At 50.4% G+C, this 18,093-nt stretch overlaps 1 protein-coding gene across 1 annotated transcript; it reads right to left on the bottom strand.

Annotated features, from left to right (window-relative positions):
* Window positions 1-5,130: 5,130 nt before the first annotated feature.
* On the bottom strand, window positions 5,131-17,605 carry WNT8B (Wnt family member 8B). Its single transcript, XM_072869508.1, has 6 exons — window positions 17,547-17,605; window positions 11,180-11,213; window positions 9,733-9,871; window positions 8,294-8,419; window positions 6,123-6,265; window positions 5,131-5,695 (listed from the first exon to the last, which is right to left on the bottom strand). The coding sequence occupies exons 1-6, from the start codon at window positions 17,603-17,605 to the stop codon at window positions 5,138-5,140; spliced, it is 1,059 nt and encodes a 352-aa protein (XP_072725609.1). The 3' UTR covers window positions 5,131-5,137.
* Window positions 17,606-18,093: the final 488 nt, after the last annotated feature.

Raw genomic sequence — 18,093 nt, forward strand, 5'->3', positions numbered from 1 at the left:
TGCTGCTAGCTTTTTTTCATAGGCTTGTCACCTCTGGCTACGGGGGACTTCCCTCAGCCTGCAGGGCCACACACTGAGAGCAGAGTTCTCAGCTTTGGTGAGGGGGACAATTGAGAACGGTGTGGGGCAAACTGGATTCTGGGCTCTGCTGGTGTGGGCAGCAACCATCCTGGTGTGGTGAGACCTCAGGCCTTACCCACTCCCTAAGGCTGCAGGGTCAGAGAACTGATCTTCTCCAGATCACCCACCTCAGTTGTGACTGTCCATCTGCATCAGATACAAGAAGGTCCCCGGGATGGCTGAGGTTCTCTTGGGGAATCACAGCAGTGTTGGGGATTTTACACTTGACATTGGGAGTTGGAAGTATGTCAGTGACTAAAGAGAGAGCCCTTGATGAGATCCTCTCCTGTTGGAAATCAATGTTACACCACTGAAGCCATGCCACTTAAACTAGGATGAGGATCTGACCTGTGTGGAAATCAGATTTATACCACTGAATTGTCAGTTCTTACCATTAGTTAATAATGGCTCATTTCATTTAAGCTTTTAAGGAGGTAAGAAGGCTGAAGTGAAACATCAGTACTGAGATAAAATCGGGGGGGAATCAAACTAGCTTCTGCAAAAAGACTGATGTAATCTCAAAAAAATTTTGTTTTCTTTTTGCTGTCAGCTGGCTGGCTAGTATATTTGTACAGGCCAGCCCATCAGCACACATGAAACTCAGAAATATGCAGGACTGTATTACCTGGCTTGTGGTTGGAGGACTTCGGAGGAAGTAAAGGTTGAGAAAGATTGTTTGGATGGGGAAGATTTGAAGGACCATTGCTGGGAAGGGACCAGGGTTTATGGGAGTTCTGGGGTGTTATGGACACAGCACATGCATTCAGGGAACACCAGCCTTTGTTAGCTCTGCTGCTGGCAGAGGCAAACACCAAGTGTAAGGGAGTCTTGCAGAGCTTTTACAGCCTGGTCTGGGAGCAGTTAGCAACCAGTCTGGCCTCTCGGCTGTCCCCCGTCAGGGAGATGCAAGCTGATTTTCAAAGGCAGCACTTGTTTTATGACCCCATCTGATGCTGTACAAGTGAGCAGGTAGCCCCGGAGGCATACATTTGCTTAATGAGTATATAAGGAAAGTCCTAGCTTTCTGAGATCATTTAACAAGCCTGGTATTTCTTAGATTCTGCCTTTCTGGATCCAGTTATAGTACCCTGTGCAGTCCAGCCCCTCTCTTTCTTTAACTCAGGCCACTTGTACTACTGCAAAATAAGCACAGATTTTCCATGTATTTCTCAGATGCATTTGACTTTAGTTCTCTCCAGCACGCACAGCTCCCGCTACCCATGGACTCATGCAGAGACTGGCCATTTATCCTGCCTTTGCTGCGAGTCCTTCCTGCGTGCCCCTTTGTCCCACTGTTGCTCAGTTTTGCTTCAGGTTTACCCCAGCGAGCACTGTCCCCAAAACACTTGGTAGGGAAACCAGGCAGGGGGAAGTGAGGCGACCCACGCGAGGGTCTTTGAGAGGCTTGTGGCGGAAGCCCCGTCTCTGTGGCCCTGGTGGGGTATTTGTCCTCGCAAGGCCCACTGGAAAGCGCTCCTCCATTTGTAGTACTATCTCTGCTGGCTGGTAACAGCTTCAGGAGGTTGGACTAGATGATCTTTAAGGACTAGATGATCCCTTCCAACCCAAACCATTCTACGATTCTGGCCTACGGACAGCGGCTCCTCTGTGTTGCTGCCTCCCCTGTGGGCACATGCTACTGCAGCATCCGCGCTCGACAGAGAAAGCGCTTTCTGTTAGGTGAGAAGGCCTTTGGGTTGACAAAGAATTGGGGGGGTGGTAGGAAAGGATCCCTGGGCACAGAGAACAGAGCTCTAATCCCATTGCAGATAACATCATGTCTGCAGGCTAGGCTTGTGTGTGTTTGGGGGGGCTGGAGGGGCAGAGATTGTTAGGCAGTATTTGTTTGTAAAGCCACTTGCTCTGAAGATAATGCTTGCACTAACTTCTATTGAGGGAGCAGTGTGAGTCCCCACAAAGTCCTTTCCCAAAGTGTCTTTGAAGCCAAGAACCCATTGAAAGGAAGAAAGGCCAAGAGAGGGGATTAGTTTGTTCAGCAGCTGTGAATTTCAGTGGGAGGCTGATGAACTCCAAAGTCTTTGTTGAGATTTTTTTTGTAAGGAGCCCTGCTGGAGGGAGAGACCCACACGGGGGCCACGGCCTTAGACAAGAAGGAATCCCAAGCGGCAGGGAGCTGTAAACGGGCCACAAGGACTTTTCCCAAACACTTTTCGGAAAAGGTGTTGTGAAGAGAGCGGAGGGGGATTAGCATGTGAAATGACACTTTCCATTGACTCCACAGAGGGGAGGGGAAAAGGGCTGGCTGGCTGATTTATTAGCATTTTGTTCCCTTCTCTATTCTGCTCGCCCAGCAGCCCCCCTGCCCTTGCTCCCCTCCTCCCTGAGCCCTCTAAAGAGGTTTGGATTGGAAAAGGGAGTGGGGGGCTGCCTGTTTGTGTGTCATCTGGGCGAAGGTGACCACCTGGGAAGCTGAATGTAAATATTTCTCCTCTGAGGAATGCGCCTTCATTAAACCGAAATGAATACATGGAAGCATCCAATCCTGCCGCACAATGGCAGCAGTGCCTTTACCGCTAAGGGCTCCTTGTGCCGGGGAGGGGGGACCCTCGGGCCCCGACCTGCTGCTGAGGTCAGCACATTTTGCAGCTGCGGTGTCGCCATTTTCTCCCAGAGAAAGAAGCATGCGGCGGTGGGGCTCCGGCTGGTAATGCTCCCTGCATGTCCCCTTCACCAACAGGCGACACTGTGCCCAGCGGGCGCATCTGGGCTGTGCCGTGGCCTTCACGGGGCAATCCTGTGGGGCAGTAATGTCAGCAGGTGAGGGATGGGGTAGTGCAGCCTGCCATGTGCTGGGGAGGGGGAGGAAATAAGAAACAGCTTCCACATCTCCTTTTCTTACGTTTCCAGCTGGCCGTGGAACGAGGGGCACAGAGGGACAGGGGGGTAGAAGCTGTCCTCTCTGCCCTGCAGTGGTCCTCAAGCCAGCCGGTGCTGGAGCTTCCCCTGCTGGGTGAGAGGCTCTTGCACCTCTTTGCTTTCCTGCCCAAGGATGCATCCCCGCCGCAGGGAGATGGAGGAACTGCTGGTGGAGATGCAAGGGAGACCGTGGGCAGGGTCACTGTATTAATAAGAACCTTTGTGCAAACAGCTGGTGGTTTGTGTGTGAAGTGGAAGTGTTTCAGCTTTCCCTCAAAATGGGCCAAGATTATTTCTTGCACTTTTTGAAGGGCTAGATTCTTGCTTGACACGAATGCTCTTGCTCTGGTGAGACCCCAAGCTTGTTGTAGGTCCAAATTCCCATCCCCAATGAAGTAGTCCTGGGATCGAGGGGGTATTTGATAACTAAGAGACATACACAGACTGAAATGGGCAACTGGGCCCCTGTCTGCCCCTCTCCCATCCCCTTTCCCCCGGGCAGCTGCATTGCGGTTGGATGCAACCTAAAGCAAGCTCAAGGAGAGAGCGGGCCCGTTCCCCGCCTGGTGGGGACCGAGGTGGTGCTGCATGGAGGGAACTGGTCAGCAATTCCTATGCTCAACAGATGGGTAAGCCCCTGGGTTTTAGTCTCCAGAACTATAACTACATACATCCACACGTGCAATTGGATGAAAAAAACCACCCAGCTACTTAGACACAACAGCATTTTGCAAGCACTTGGCTACTGATTTATTGCATTGGCTATTGGTTTACAAATATTGGCTACAAGACAGGTCTAATGGCCAGTAACTTAGCTCTGCTGGCTTCTCATCGGTCTAAAGGACACTTCAAACAGCAAAGTAGATGATAACTTCACAGCCCGAGGGAGATCACTGTGATGGTGCAGTGAGATTCCCCAGGTCCTGCAGCTGACAGCTTCTTCCCTCCCTACCCCAACCACGGCAAGGGAACAGAGATGCATCAACCAAATCTTCCTGCTGCTTGCTTAGCCTATAGAATATATACAATAAGCGGTAGAGGAAAAACTGTTATGTATACATCACAGTAACTGTGCAATAAATTAAACTTCAAAGTGCTTCACTTTCCTATTTACAACACCATTAAATAGCAACTGACATTATTTTCTCAGGCTAGGAGGAAGTATTTAGTTAGTTAGCTGACAGGGTAAGAGTGCTCGGCAAGTACACCAGGAGGTGGGGAACGGGCTTCAGCTGGCAGCTCCTCTCTGGGAGAGATTTGGGAGGGAAGAGGGACTGGAGCAGTGTGAGGGCATCTTTATGGCGTCAATCAAGGGCTTTGGCAGGGATGCTGGGGTGAAAAGAGAGACCAGACCTGGAGGCTTAGAAGATACAGAGAAAGCGTGTAAAAAGCAAGTGATGGTACTCCTCTTCTGGACAGCTGTTTAATGGGCAGGTCAAGCAGCATCTTCAGTCTTGCTGCTGCCGTCTCAAATGCAAAGTAAAGCACTGGGGAGCTTAGCAAAGCTGTCAAAGGATGGGAAGTGATGCTGTGAGCCTCCTGGAGGCTGGCTTGCTGCAGGAAGGAGTTGCATACCTTTTCTATTCCCTCATAGCATAAGGCTTAATAAAAGGCAATAACAATTTTATTTTAGTGCCTCTATTTTTTTAGGGTACTAGAAGCCTTTTCTGTTTTAGGGATTACCTCACTGAGTTGCCGAACTCTGGTGGTGCCATCTCGGCTTCTTTGTGCTTTCCTAAGTGTTGATCTCACTTTCTCAAAAGCCCAGAGCAGGTGCTTGTTTGGGGAACAGAGAAGCTCAAAAGAGCAGGGCCCACCAAGACCACCTGTGTTTTCAGCAATAAAACCATAGTCACTGGATAGAGTGACTCTGGGTTGAAGGGACCAGATCTCACCTTGTTTTGTCAACACTTGGGGGTCTTCCCAGAAGTCATCACCCACTGCACTAATGGGAAATGCCCTGTATGGCCAAGGCCCAGGGGCTCATGAGCACTCTTTTGCCTTGCCCAAGCCCCACTGAGGCGGTATTGGGAATGAGGCAAAGCTAAGCCAAAGGGAAATGGTGCCGGGGGGCTGCTGGGGAGATGGGGAGGGCAGGAGAGGAGAGGGGCAGACAGGACCACGGAGGAGCAGAGGCAAGTTAGAGCTTTCTCTTGAGCTTGCGGCTGGCCCCGCCACCCCCGCTCCGCTCCCGCTTCTCCTTGCGGACGCAGAAGTACTTGGTGACCCTTTTGCGGCACTGCTCGCACCGCACGGCGCAGCACCAGTGGAACTTGCAGTTGCAGCTGGACACCATCTCGGCCCGCCTCTCCTCCACCGCCAGCCCGCAGTCCCCGCACAGCCGCCGGCAGCTCCGCTTCTCCCACTTGCTGAGCGCCTTGCCCCTCTTCAGGCACTCCCTGCCCTCCGTGCCCAGCAGGCCCAGCGTCTTATTCTCCAGGCAGTAGTCAGGAGAGTCTTCTAAATGGACCAGCTCCTTCTTGGAGATGGAGCTGAAGGTCTCGGCGATGGCACCCCGGCTGGCAGCGCTGTTCCCTGCCCCCTGCAGCAAGTCCACCTTCAGGGCTTTGTGGTACCTCTCCTTGAGGTAAGTGCCCACCTCCCGAAACTCAGGCAGCTGCAGCCAGCAGGTCTGGGTGGTGCAGCTCCCCGACACGCCGTGGCATTTGCAAGTCCGTTTCATGGTTCCTTTCACGGCCTACAGGGTGAGCAGAGAGAGGGGATTCAGGAAAAAGCCCAGAGGGGTCATTTCTGTGCTGCAGTGCATGGAGAAACATGGCTCCAGGCCTGTGGAGGGATTTGCCATTGACCCTCCTGGCGCAGCAGTCCTGCCCAGGGGTTGTTGGCTTAAAGCTCACAGATTTGCTTCTCCACAGTACTCCCCTACTTGAACGGGGAGAAAGAGGACAGCAGGAAGCCATTAACAGTGTAAACACGGAAGGTTTGCTACCTTAGAACAAACACCACCCATTGCGTCAGTACTGCTGCCATCCCCTTCTCATCAGCAAGGTAGTTGTTTCTTCTGGACACGTGCCTTTAGCCACAGCAAGTTGTGACTCTCCACAGTGAATGGCCAGAGCCAATCTGGTATGTGCTGGCAGGTCTGGAGGGAGAGAGGGCCTCACCTTTCTACCCGCTTCGTTGTTATGCAGGTTCATAGCAGCTCTGGCATCCTGTCCCGTCTCCAGGGCATCCACAAACTGCTTGGAAATGGCTTCCCCAAAGCCCACGTTATCGCTGCAGCCTCCCCACAGCCAGCCTTGTCCCCCTAGGAAAGGAGATAAGATATGTGCTGTCAGGCAACCAGCCCCTCGCCTGCCTGGCTTGTGGCTCTGGGGACAAGAAAGGGTCTCAGAAGTGATGGGAGGGAACAGGGGCTGTGGGGCAAATCCAGCCTGTCACCTCACGATACTCCCCGATTCCCTCCCCTTGGGCTCATGCCATTTCTACTGAGGCCTGGATAGTAAGTGGCTCATACAGGCAGCTAAGGAGTATGTCCTGTGCGACAAACCCAGGGATTTCCAGGCTTTCTATAGAGCAGGATTCAGAAGCTGTTAATTATCATGCATTAGCAGCCATATAGATAAGGCTTTGAGTCTTTAATCACCTTCCCTCAAACCCCAGCTTGAACTGGTCCAGTCCAACTCACAGGGGCAGCATCTTGCTAACGTAGGTTAGAGAACTGGTGGAGGCATATTGGTCAGAGGGAAGAGATTCCCCTCTGCCGGGAAACAACTGTATTGAGGAGGCCCTCTTTTTGGTACACCCAGAATACCGGGATGATGTCTGGCATCTCAGAAGGGTCTGATTTTCCAATGATCATACAGAAACAAAGGAGTCAGCACAGAACTGGGAAACGGCACAGCAAGATGTGGAAGGTACTTTTCCTAACTGCATGGGAGCTCAATAATTTGGCTCGGCTGACTGGAAACATGTCATGCGGTTTGCTTCTTTTCCTCCTAGAGAAAAATGCCAAATTCTTTATGAGGATTTGAAATCTGGAATATTCTGACCCTAACGTGCCTTGGTGGTACATCTTGGGAGTTGTGGTTTAATGGCCTTGTGCCTCTCTTGAAAGGCCTGGCCCTTGCCTGGACTTCCCCAGAGCATCACAGTTCCCTCTCCCAAGGAAAGGCAGGGGTGAGCTGGGACCGAAGGGAGAATGGAAACCTTTCACCAACTTGGGTTCAGTGCAACGGCATTTAGAATTGAATCACACTGTTTTGGACAAGTCCAAAAGTTTCCTTTGCCTTCCAAGGTTTTAAGTTCACAATGGAAAATTTTCATGAAAAACAGATATGTTTTGGGGAAAAGAAGTGTAGCATGACTAACTCAGTTTTCCAGAGAAGATAAAATTTGTCTTGAAGATATTTGTCTTTTCCAGAGAAGATAAAAAAAGTCTTGCTCTGCTAGAGATGGGCTATCCCACACCTCGGACACCTAAGAAGCAGCGGCTGTTTTAAAAACCATTAGTCAATAAAGCAAATTACTAAATACTGGACACTCTAGAGGAGTTTGTCATAAACTGACATGTACCAACTGCCCAGTGCGGCTGGGCGGGGAATGGCTTTTAAAAGATTTTGATAATTTGAAATTTGACCTCTTTCCATTCAAAACAAAAGACTGAAATGTCAATGTTTTCTGTGAAAGCTGCGCAGAGAGCTGGAATGGTGCAGCCTGGGGTTCCCCACCCAGGGGTGCTTAGCAGCTGCAGGCCTGGGTACCGCTGCGACAAGAGCGGGGTGAAAGCTGTGTGCTGCCACAGCAGTTCTCCTGGTTGTGCTCTCGTATGCCTGCCACGCCGACAAATGCTGGAGGGGTCTATGAGTGCCACCCTGCTTTTCCTCCTGGTAATTCTGCTCTGGGGCCACCTTGGCCCTGCAGACCCTGGGAGCCCCAAGGTCCCTGAGCAGCGCTGCTCTAACCAGACCTGCCATTTAGATGCACGGCATCAGATCCTCTCCTCTGTCTGCATGATAAAGTCATTCCCTCCAGCAGCTTAAACAGAGTTGTTCTTGATTTGAACTAAGGAAACTGCAACCCCCATCTACTTTCCTGCTCATTTAGAAAGTAACGGAAAACATCAAGGGCTTGGTCTCAGCTGGTGTAAATTGGAGGTACCTTCCACAGAGCTACTTTGGTTTGAGCCAGGCAAAGCTCTACTCTGGGCATTATTTCCAGGTGTGGGGACCAGAACTGGAGGAGTTGTTTCTGCAGGCCTCAGCGGAGGAGAGGAGAAGAGCTGTCTCCTGCTGTCTGGGACACGAGAGAGCGATGGCGGCTTGTCTCTCCTTACCCAGCTGTCCGTTGCGGGAGTCGTCACAGCCACAGTTGTCAAAATCCCCCAGGCTGCAGTTCCGGGTCAGCGTGTACATGACACCCGCGGAGCTGATGGCATGGACAAAAGCGGTTTCTCGGTTTGCTGTCAAGTGGGAATACAAGGAGAGCAGATGTGCTAAAGATTTCACGGCAAGACCAGTGTTAGAAACAACTCCTGCCATGCAGGAGAATGCATAGGAAGAGATTTGCAATGGGCAGGGCTTTGTGGGGTGGAGACGAGGCCCTACATGTCAGATTAGCTTAGTTTTGGCTTGAACTGCACAAAGAGAGTAGCTCATGAATTCAATCCAGACTGACTCATGCCATTTCCAAGTGTGTGGATGAGTTTAGCACTTGGCTGTCCTTGTGGGAGCTCAGCAGTGGGGATACAGCACAAACAGCCAAATGTCCCCCACATCGCATTAATACACCCCAGAGGGGAAGGGGCCCTCTCCAAGGATCAAAGAGCTCCTTCCCCACAGCCCCCTTGAGCCTTACCTTCTGCTGGACACTGTCCAGGGCTCAGAGCAGTGACCATACCTACCCACCAGGATTGGTGTGGTGATCATCAGCTGACTTCACTGAGCCTTTGGCTGTCATTTAATACCAGCAAGGTCTGGATCTGAGCAGCTAACCTGACGGGAGCGGTTCAGGGACTTGCTCCCAGTCCCAGAGTGTTACTTTGTCCTGCAATTGCCTCCTCAAGACCCCAGTTTGAAACCTCTGTCCACCTCTGCCTGGGGCCCTGGTCCCTTGTCTGCTGCCAGTCCCACCAGAGGCCTGAGGCTCCCCTCCATACCCAGGTCCTGCCTGTACAGGGCAGGTATGAGGTCAGCCCAGCATCATACATGGGTCTAGAGGACCAGGTATGCACTGAAATATTTCCTGGCACCTCCAAACGGTTAAGGAATAGGATACAGTGACAATGACCACAGCCCCATGCCCTGCAGTGGCACAGGTCATGGATGCTGGATTTCCGCCCAAGGTGACTCTGACTCTGAACCCATCACCCTGTGCTGGTTCTCAGCCTCCCTGGGACACCCTGGCAAGAGACACCACCTAGGCATGGCATGTCCAGCAGCCCATGCTGCAGGTCGTGGTGGTGCATCCTTGTGGGGAGCCAGTTGTCTGAGGGTTGGTGGGACACTCCTGTCCTGCGCAAGCTGGGTCTCGGTGGGTCCAGAGGCGATGCTGGCATTGCGAGGCTGTCTTGTCTTGAAGCTAGATCCCAGCGTGTGTCTGGGAGCTGATGGGTGAAGGGGCCTCCTGGAAAGATCCTTCTGGGGCATTCCTGGGAGAGGCACATCCCAGGTGGGGATGGGGAAGAAAAGGAGGGACTTGGGAAGAGAGGAGGGGCCCATGGGCTCTAACCTGTAGCGAGTGGGTCCCGGTAGCGGTATCTAATGTTTTCCTTACCGCTGCGCAGCCCGCCATGGCTGGAGAGCTGCAGTGCCCTCTCAGGGCAGTTCCAGCGGTCCCAGGCGAACTGGAACTTGCACTCCTCGATGCCGCTCTGCGCCCCAGCTGCCACGCTGCTGGAGTAGATGAGATAGGCCTAGGAGCAGAGCAGCGGGTCAGGAAGGGGGACAGTGTGTGCCCCACTTCAGCCCCCCCAGCATTAACGTGCAAAAGTGAGTCAGGATGTGTTGACCAGCACGCAAGGACAGCCCCATGGGCGACAGGCTGGGAATGTCCCCAGGCTACTCCCAGGGTCCAGGAGAGTCACTCGGCAGCTCTAGTTTCCATCGCAGACAGTGCAAAGCTGGCGTAGTCCCAGCCACTTCCCACGCAGCAGTGGGGCTGACGCAGGTGTAGCTTTCCTGCCCTGTGCTGCATATCATGGGTCCTGCTGCTTTGGGGTCTAGATGGATGGAGAAGCACAGCGCAAAACACCAGGAAGAACACGGCCCCAGGCTCTGCAGGAGGCTGGTGTTCAACTGAAAATAACTTGCATACCATCTTACAGAGACAAGGCGTACAGAGCTGAGCAGGTCTCTCAGGCTTAGCTCCCCTGGGGAGTGGAGCTCACCACCGCCAGCAGCAAATGCATTTTCTGCTGTGCTGGGTCAGAGCCTGAGCCTCCCAAGGGGAGAAGGCTGAGCTGTTGGCTGTTAGCCGCATTAGGAGATGTGTCAGCCAGCCCCTGTGACGGGGAACCCCTTATCTCTCCAGTGTGAGAAGAGACAGAGCCTTCTCCTCAGAGTCTAGGGAGCTCCAGGCCAGCAGGTGCCTCAGCCTACCTCCTCCTTCACCGCAGCCCCAGGGGGACAGCCAGTGCTTTGGGGCAAGGTCACTCCACCATAGCATTGAGAGCTGTAGAAAGAGCTAGATGGGCTTGGAGGTGTTCTTGGGGAATAGCCAGAACAAAAGTTGGGTGAATTTTACAACTGGTCCTGGGTAGGAAAAAAAGTCTCTGAAAGAGAGGTGCAAGGAGGTGGGGGGTCAAAAATACTGAACAACTGGTCCTGGCAATTCCAGTTGTGCTCCACGAGGAAGTATGTTTTTGCAGAGCCTACAGAAATAACCTTTCCAGCTCGATGAGTGAGGGTCCTGATGCTAACCTGATCATCAGGTAGCAATATATATCAGGTGATGGCCTCAGCTGGTGCCAACAGACAAATCTCCAAAATCTGGCCCCAACCAGCTTAAAGGGACCCCAGGCCAACTTTGTTTGGGGCTGACCACAGTTCAAGGAGCTTGCAGCTCATAGTAGGTTATTCCTGGCCCTCCTATGCCTTGTTGCTGGAAACCTGGGGGTGAGGGGAGTACTGGCCAAGGCTGGATTGAGAGGGTGGGCAGGAGGAGCCCCTCCCTCCCCGGGTTTGGTGGAATCAGGGACAGAGATCAAAGGGATTTCTCTTACCTTGGGGCCCGTCATCAGGAAATTATTCACTGACCTGGAAGACAGAGACAGTGTCAGCAGGGAGGGGGTGATGGCGGAGGGGCCTGGGGAATGCCTGGCATCCCAGGGCTCTCCTCTCGCCCCCCACAGCCTGCCTGTCTCCTGGCTGCAGGCACCTTTGGTATCTCCCCGTCTCCCCTCGCTGCTCCCTGCGAGCCAGGACGGTGCCTTCTCCTCTTCCCCTCCCTGCTCCCCCAGCCAGGCTCTACTGGGCTTCAACCCCCTCACCGCTCCCTTCTTTTGCTTTCCTCTGCACAGCTGCCCTTCATACCAATCCCCCCAGTTTTTTAGTGCTTTCCTGTTCCCCCAGCCTTGCTTTTTACCTTACCAAGCTGCTGCTTGGCTTAACTCAGGGTAGCATTGCCCCTAGCCCCAGGAGCTGGACCATGTGCCAGCACCGCTCTCCCTGTGGGACCATGCCGAGGGAGGGAGGAGGAGGTCATACTGCTGCTCCTTCCCAGCATGTGTCCTGGCAGCATCCCCCCACATCATGGTCTCTTGTTTTCCTGCAGTGCCAGCTCTTGCTGCCCACACTCTCCTCTTGGTAATGTTATGGTGATGGCTGAGCAAAGCCACACTTGTCCTCCCCATCCTGCTGGGCACTGCACAGGGCGGGAGAGGGGGATGGTCCTAGCCAAAATTATACTTTCTGGTGTGAAGGGATCATCTCCAAGGGCCACAAGGCAGCATGGCTGGTCTCCATCACTCTCCCCATGGGCTTGCAGAGCAGAACCGATGCTGGCCAGTCTGAGCATCTTTCTCCAGCAAGAAAGACTGTTTCAGTGCAAATGGTCAGTCAGCATTAGGACTCCATGTGGTGCAGTGATGACCATTAGGAATCTGGAGGATGGCTGGGTGAATCCAGCTTAGCTGTGTCATGGCAGAAATGACTTGGGCTTTAAAAGGGCCCAAGAGCCAACCCTAAATACCCCTAGCCAGAAATGAAGCAAGAAAAGGGAGGTTTCTCCTACAGCACCTCATTCCAGTCTCTCCAGGTTTGCAAAATAACCCTTATCACTATTTCTGGTGAGTCTCTGGAGCATCTCCCCTACCGGCACGCCAGCACTCCAGAGAGACGGGTGAGTGCTATTATCCCCAGGGGCGGACACTGAGGCCAGAAAGGTGGCACGAGTGCATTGAGACCTTGCAGTGAGTGAGTGATTGGGAAAAAGCTAGAGCATGCACCAAGAGAAACTGGGCTTTTCAGCTTCTTCTCGAGATGATGTTCTGCTTCAAATGCTGGACAGTGGAGGATGCCCTCTCCTTTTCAGCTAGCCCTTGCAGAGCCCTACCCACACTGTCCCTTCAGCAGAGTGGCATGCTCCACTCCGCAGTTGGGCTACCTGGCATGCAGTGATGCTTGCTGCTTTTCTAGCTCCTATCCATTCCCTGAAAATCCCATAGCTGGGCAGACCATGGCTGGATGTGGGGGAGAAAGGTGCGGGTTAGGGTATGGTTTTTCCTCCGTGTGTGTTTTCAAGCGATGCTGTCTGGAGCCACAGGTATCCCTGGTAAGGGAGAGAAAGGCACTCTCTTGTTGTGCTACAAATCCAGCACGGAGAGTGCGGGGGCATCCCAGGGTGAGCTCGAGCGCAGGCAGGAGCAGGCACTGCCATCTCAAGCCAGGGGACAAAGTGTAGCCATGCTGCAGCCCTGCCATGGACATGGGGGCAGACAGGGTGGCAGGACTGATGCCCAGACATCAGACACATGAGAGATTTAGAGAGGATGTTTCCCTGCCCTGGAAAACCGCTCCTGCAGTCAGCGAGCCCACTTCACCTCTGCTAGAATTGCCCTCATGGAGATTCTCTCCAAGGTACACCACAAAAAGGAGGTCTTGTTATTTTAGCTTGGTCAAAATTGCAAGAAACCTGATCTTTGCTATTACTCACAGTTTAGAAAGAGTTGAGAGAACTAGTTTGCAAAGTTTCACTCAGGCAAGTCTAACTTTTCTCTTTTTTTTGTGGAAATGTGTCCATATTGATGAAGCTTGCTTTGGGAAAGGTTCCTCTGGGTCAAAACAGGAGGGAGAGGGCTGCGCCAGGGCACTGCGAGAGCAGGAGATCCTTTCCCTTTGTTCCAGGCCTGGGGTTCAGACCCAACTGCGCTCCGGGCCCCGTGAGTACTTTAGCACGAAGTCGATGGCTGTTTTGCAGAGGAATTTTCCTTTGGGAGCTGCTTCTGCATTGTACAGCTAATTAAATATTTCCTGGGACTTGGAGAGACGGCATCTGTAGCCGGGTGATTAGAGCTTCGGGTGACCTGAATCACACAGGGCCATGAACCTGGGGCTATTCACACTCTGTGAGCTCCATGGGTCCCCATCCTAACGCAACTGGGTAGCAGCATGAACAAGTCATTTTTCCATCTGGTTTCCCTCCTGTCCTTTGCCTTGACCTTAAGCGCTTTGCTATGGGGACCACACTCAGGATGGTGTCAGTGTGAATCTGAGCCCCTGGTAGCAGCTGTGAGAAAACTCTGGTAAAATGCCCCTGTGTAGGCAAGATCCAGAGAATTGCAAGTCTTGCTTTTGTGGCCAAAACAAGAGATACGTCCCATCTGCATTGCTTCCCACCTGGGTAGGAAAAGCCAAATTCACAGTGTGCAAGAAGGATTTGCTTCAAACCCTTGCTGAGCAGTTGCAAGGGTGGCTTTAGGAGGAGGACAGTAATCCACAAGTTCAGGGTTTACAGCAAACCAGCCTGTTAGGAGGTGTCAATTGACATAACTGCATTGAAGCAGAGGATCTGTTCCTCCCGGGATAAACCTCAAGGTTCACAAAAAGGCCAAGTTCAGGATATGCCAATTCACCATCTGCAGCTGAGCAAATGGTACAGTAGCAATTTCCCAGCAGGATATTCTAAACATTTTTATTAAGTCGGAGAGACAGAAGGCATTTTCCCTGAGCTCTCTGACCAACAGGCAGGCATGCTGCTGGGCTGGTTTGTAGGACTTAGACAAGTAAAGGTTTCATTTAGACTGGTACACTTGACCCCCCACATTTAACTCTTGCAGCTGCAAGTGGATTCAGGAGAAGGGGAGACGGGACAGTTTGAATATCAGGGTGCTGTGTGCTGCAGCATGGGCTGTTGTATGGCTGGAGGGTAGCTGGAATTTTTATTTATGCTGAGAGAGAAGGAAAGAGAATAATGGAGACAAACTCTGTGCGCTTTGTCTTTGCCCATATGATCTAGCTAAGAAAAAATGCATCTCTATTCTGGATATAGGCTCCAGCAAGGACAGGGAGTAACTCAGCCACTGGTTCCACGGAAATAGTGACAATGCCACTAGAGCCACCTCTGTGCTGCAAATAGGAATCATTGTGAAAATGAATCTCTCTTCATTTTTGTCTCTGTAGTGTGATTTTCATTCATTTATTTATTTTTACTAATTTTCCATACCACTGTAAAGGAAAGCAGAATGCAAGCTAACTAGCTAGCTGCTTTCACAATGGGTGTAAACCAGCCCAATTCCCATGACTTCAGTGTCACCACACTGAGTTAAAACTTTTTGAAATCACACACGTGAAAGGAAACACTTGAAATTATTTCTCTTCTCCAACAAAGCTTACAGGGTTTCTAGCTGTCTAAACCCCCTTCCCTCCACCCTCAAACTCCAGGACAGCATTACACGGACTGAAGCGGAGCAGAGATGGACCTCAGCAGGCAGAGAGAGGAGCCCCACCGAGTCCGTCAGCCCCCTCCCCAGCCCGGGCAGGGCCCTGGGCAGGGCACGCTGCTTCCCTCACTGCAACTCCACGCATCCAGGTAAAAAGCAAATCTAGGGCAAGTGATTTTCATTGCATCCGGCGTTAGGAAATCATCTCAAAGCTAATGAATATCTATAGCAGGAGTTCTCTATCACAGTTTTATTGAACCCGAAAGCAAATAACCCTGCCAAGCAGCTGTCCCATTATATTTTACACATATCAAATACTAATAAGCCTCTGATAATTTCCACTCAGTTACAACTTTAACCAATAACAGCACCCCATGCCTCAGTTTAATATGCCCCAAGAGCCTCATCAAATTCCCCATTAAAGTATTCGTTTGATACTTTATCCCCCACTCATGCTACTGTGCTGCTGGTTCAGCTCTTTAGAAAATTATAAAGCTGTATTTAGATCTTTACTGTAATTATTGTAAATACAGAAAATGGATACAATTTCACTTTGGATCTGAGTTTCATTCTCAACTACAAACTCCCCCAAGTTTTTAGAAAACCAGCGACACTGGAAACTAAAGGCAATTCCACAGCTGAAGTGTAAAAAAAAAATTTAGAAACAAGCTGCTGCATTAGAGATTGTTACATTATTCCCACAGGACAGGAGACTGGGAGGCAACTCATTAACATTTGGAGCTTCAAATTTGTTTTTCTTCATTTCTCTCTATTTTCTTATATTTGTTTGGTTTTTAGTGCCTAAATGCAACCCTGACATTTTGCTCATCTAGAAACATGCTGACCCTTCAACCTAGCTGATACGGCAGAATCTAATCCACACTCAGAGAAGGGAAGTGGCCACATATATATATATAAAAATTATTGTTGATCTATATTGCCACCCACTCCCAATTCTCAAGATTAAATCACAGGAAAAAAGCATCTGTTGCATTTTAAGCTGTTGGATCAGATAAAGAAGACCAGCAAAAATTGCAAGCAGGATTACTGCATGATTCCCACAAACCTTGCTTTTTTTCTCCTCAAGAGTTAAGGGACAGGGTCTGTAATATGATTGTTTCAAATAAAGTTTGCAATTTTCCTTTCTCTCAGGAAATCATGGCCTATGAGCAACACACAGAGAGAAGCAGGGCTATCTTGATCTATAAACTTTTCTTTTAGATAAAAACTTCTGAAAGGCAGACAGGGAATTCAGACATCCAACTTCCATTGAAAATGCCTAGGATTTCTGTATTTAACTCTACTTCGTGCTCTGAAATTTCTCCTCTTTGAACTGTTTAAAGAACAACATTTCTTTAAAATGTTGATTTTTTTTTTTTAAATCTTTTAATGTATTCTAAACCTGTTTGTATTGAGGAAAGCAAGAGACATACACAGGAAGAACAGAAAAATAAAAATAAAATCAGCGTGAGTTCTTGCCTAGCCTCTCTGCATAACATACATATTCCCCTTGTTCCAGAAGGGAGATTTATCTTGAGTTTGCTACTGTATAATATTTAGACATATACAAATTGTTGCACATTCTTTTAATGAAGGGAGTAGAAAAATCTCTGAAAGAACATAAATTTCGCTCTCAGCCTAACAGGAATGAGTTCCCGTTTACTCTTGAGTTTCTCTTTCTGTAATTTTGGTTTCTCCATCCATGGTAATAACCCTAGACATCTGCTGTGGGGGAGGCAGGGGATTTTAGTAATTGAACAGGAAAAGACGTTCCTTGCTGTTAGAGATAAGTCTGTAACCCACTGAGCAGATTCCCCAGGGCATCACAGAAATGGAGAATAAAGTTTGGGTACTCAGTAAAAATCACACAGGAAAAAATACCTACAGACCCAGGTCATTTGAGCCTATCTCCATTTGAGCATGGGATAGATATGCTACGCAAGGAATGATACGAGATTTGATGCAAGTGTAATCTCTTTCTGCTCACACACATAAAACATTTCTGGAAATAAATGTAAAACCACCCTTAGGACAGAGCAAGAGGCCCACAGGAGATGACCGCAGGTTTGTGCATGGGGGGACTGGTCTGACGGGACCCAGGTGTTTGGGAACCAAGCCGTAGCAATCTCCATACTGAAAGCTTCTCCCCAGGAAATCCTAATACATGAATTTCAGACATGTGTAATCCTGACCCTGTGCCTGCCAAGGAGTCCGGGTCTCAGGCTGCTCATCCGGAGTGATGCTCCTGTGGATCTAACTCACCCCTGCTGGCTCTGAGCTCTTAATCAGGGACTGTCCTCTTCGGAGAGTGTGGGAGAAGCCCCACTTGATTTGATTAAGACAAGAGACAAGCAGACGGTGAGCCTTTGGAAAAACAGAAGTCCCTGGCTCTGCCATTGGGTTATCTTCCCAGTTGGAAGTGAGGGGCCAGATCTTCTGCTCTCCTCTACTCTATTTTACCCCAGCTCAGGATTTGGCCCATCGAGTTACTGCTGGGAGGTGAGGGGGAAGAAGGGGACTTTCTCTGCTCAGATCTAACCTTTCTGCCAATGAGTGTGTTGGGACTTAGTTAAATATCTGGTCCCATTAAAGACCAGAACTGAGCTAAGTGGAAAAGAGGGAACATTTAGGAAGGTGAAGAGGAATTTCCTTAGGGTGTCCGGGAAGAGCACCTGCCTGTGACACAGACTGAGGTGCTCTTGATACTCACCAGGCACAGCAGGATTGGAAGAAGGGAGTGAGGAAGAAGATGCCCAGATAAGGGTCCATGTGAAATATAAAATCCAAATAAAGAGGGAGAAAGGAGATCCTAAAAAAACCTTGGGTACCACCACCACCAGAGAAAAGGAAAAAAAAGAAAAAAGAAACACAACAAAATTAGGGAAGGGATGGAGTTATTTTCCACCCGGCACTCCTGGTGTGATGAAGAGGCGTATGCCCCCTGAATCCCAACTTCTGCGAAGGGTAACCAATCCCAAAGTAAGAGCTAAAGGGGGTTGGTGAAATGGAGCCGCAGAACTTCCTAAGAAGAGATTATCTACTTAATTAAAGATTTTTTTTTCCCTAAGTCCTTCAGCCAATCAGGACTCAAGTGCCAGAGAGAGACTGAACTGATGAAAAGAACACCCCAGGTTCCTCGAAGACAAATGCACCACGAAAGGGATAAGAGGGAGGGAAAAGGGGAAAACAAAAAAAAAAGAAAGAAAAAGAGAGAGAGAGAGAGAGGGATAAAGAAAGAGACAGCAAATCCCTTAAAG

The sequence above is a fragment of the Ciconia boyciana genome, chromosome 8 (assembly GCF_034638445.1).
Source record: "Ciconia boyciana chromosome 8, ASM3463844v1, whole genome shotgun sequence".
Lineage (NCBI taxonomy): Eukaryota > Metazoa > Chordata > Aves > Ciconiiformes > Ciconiidae > Ciconia > Ciconia boyciana.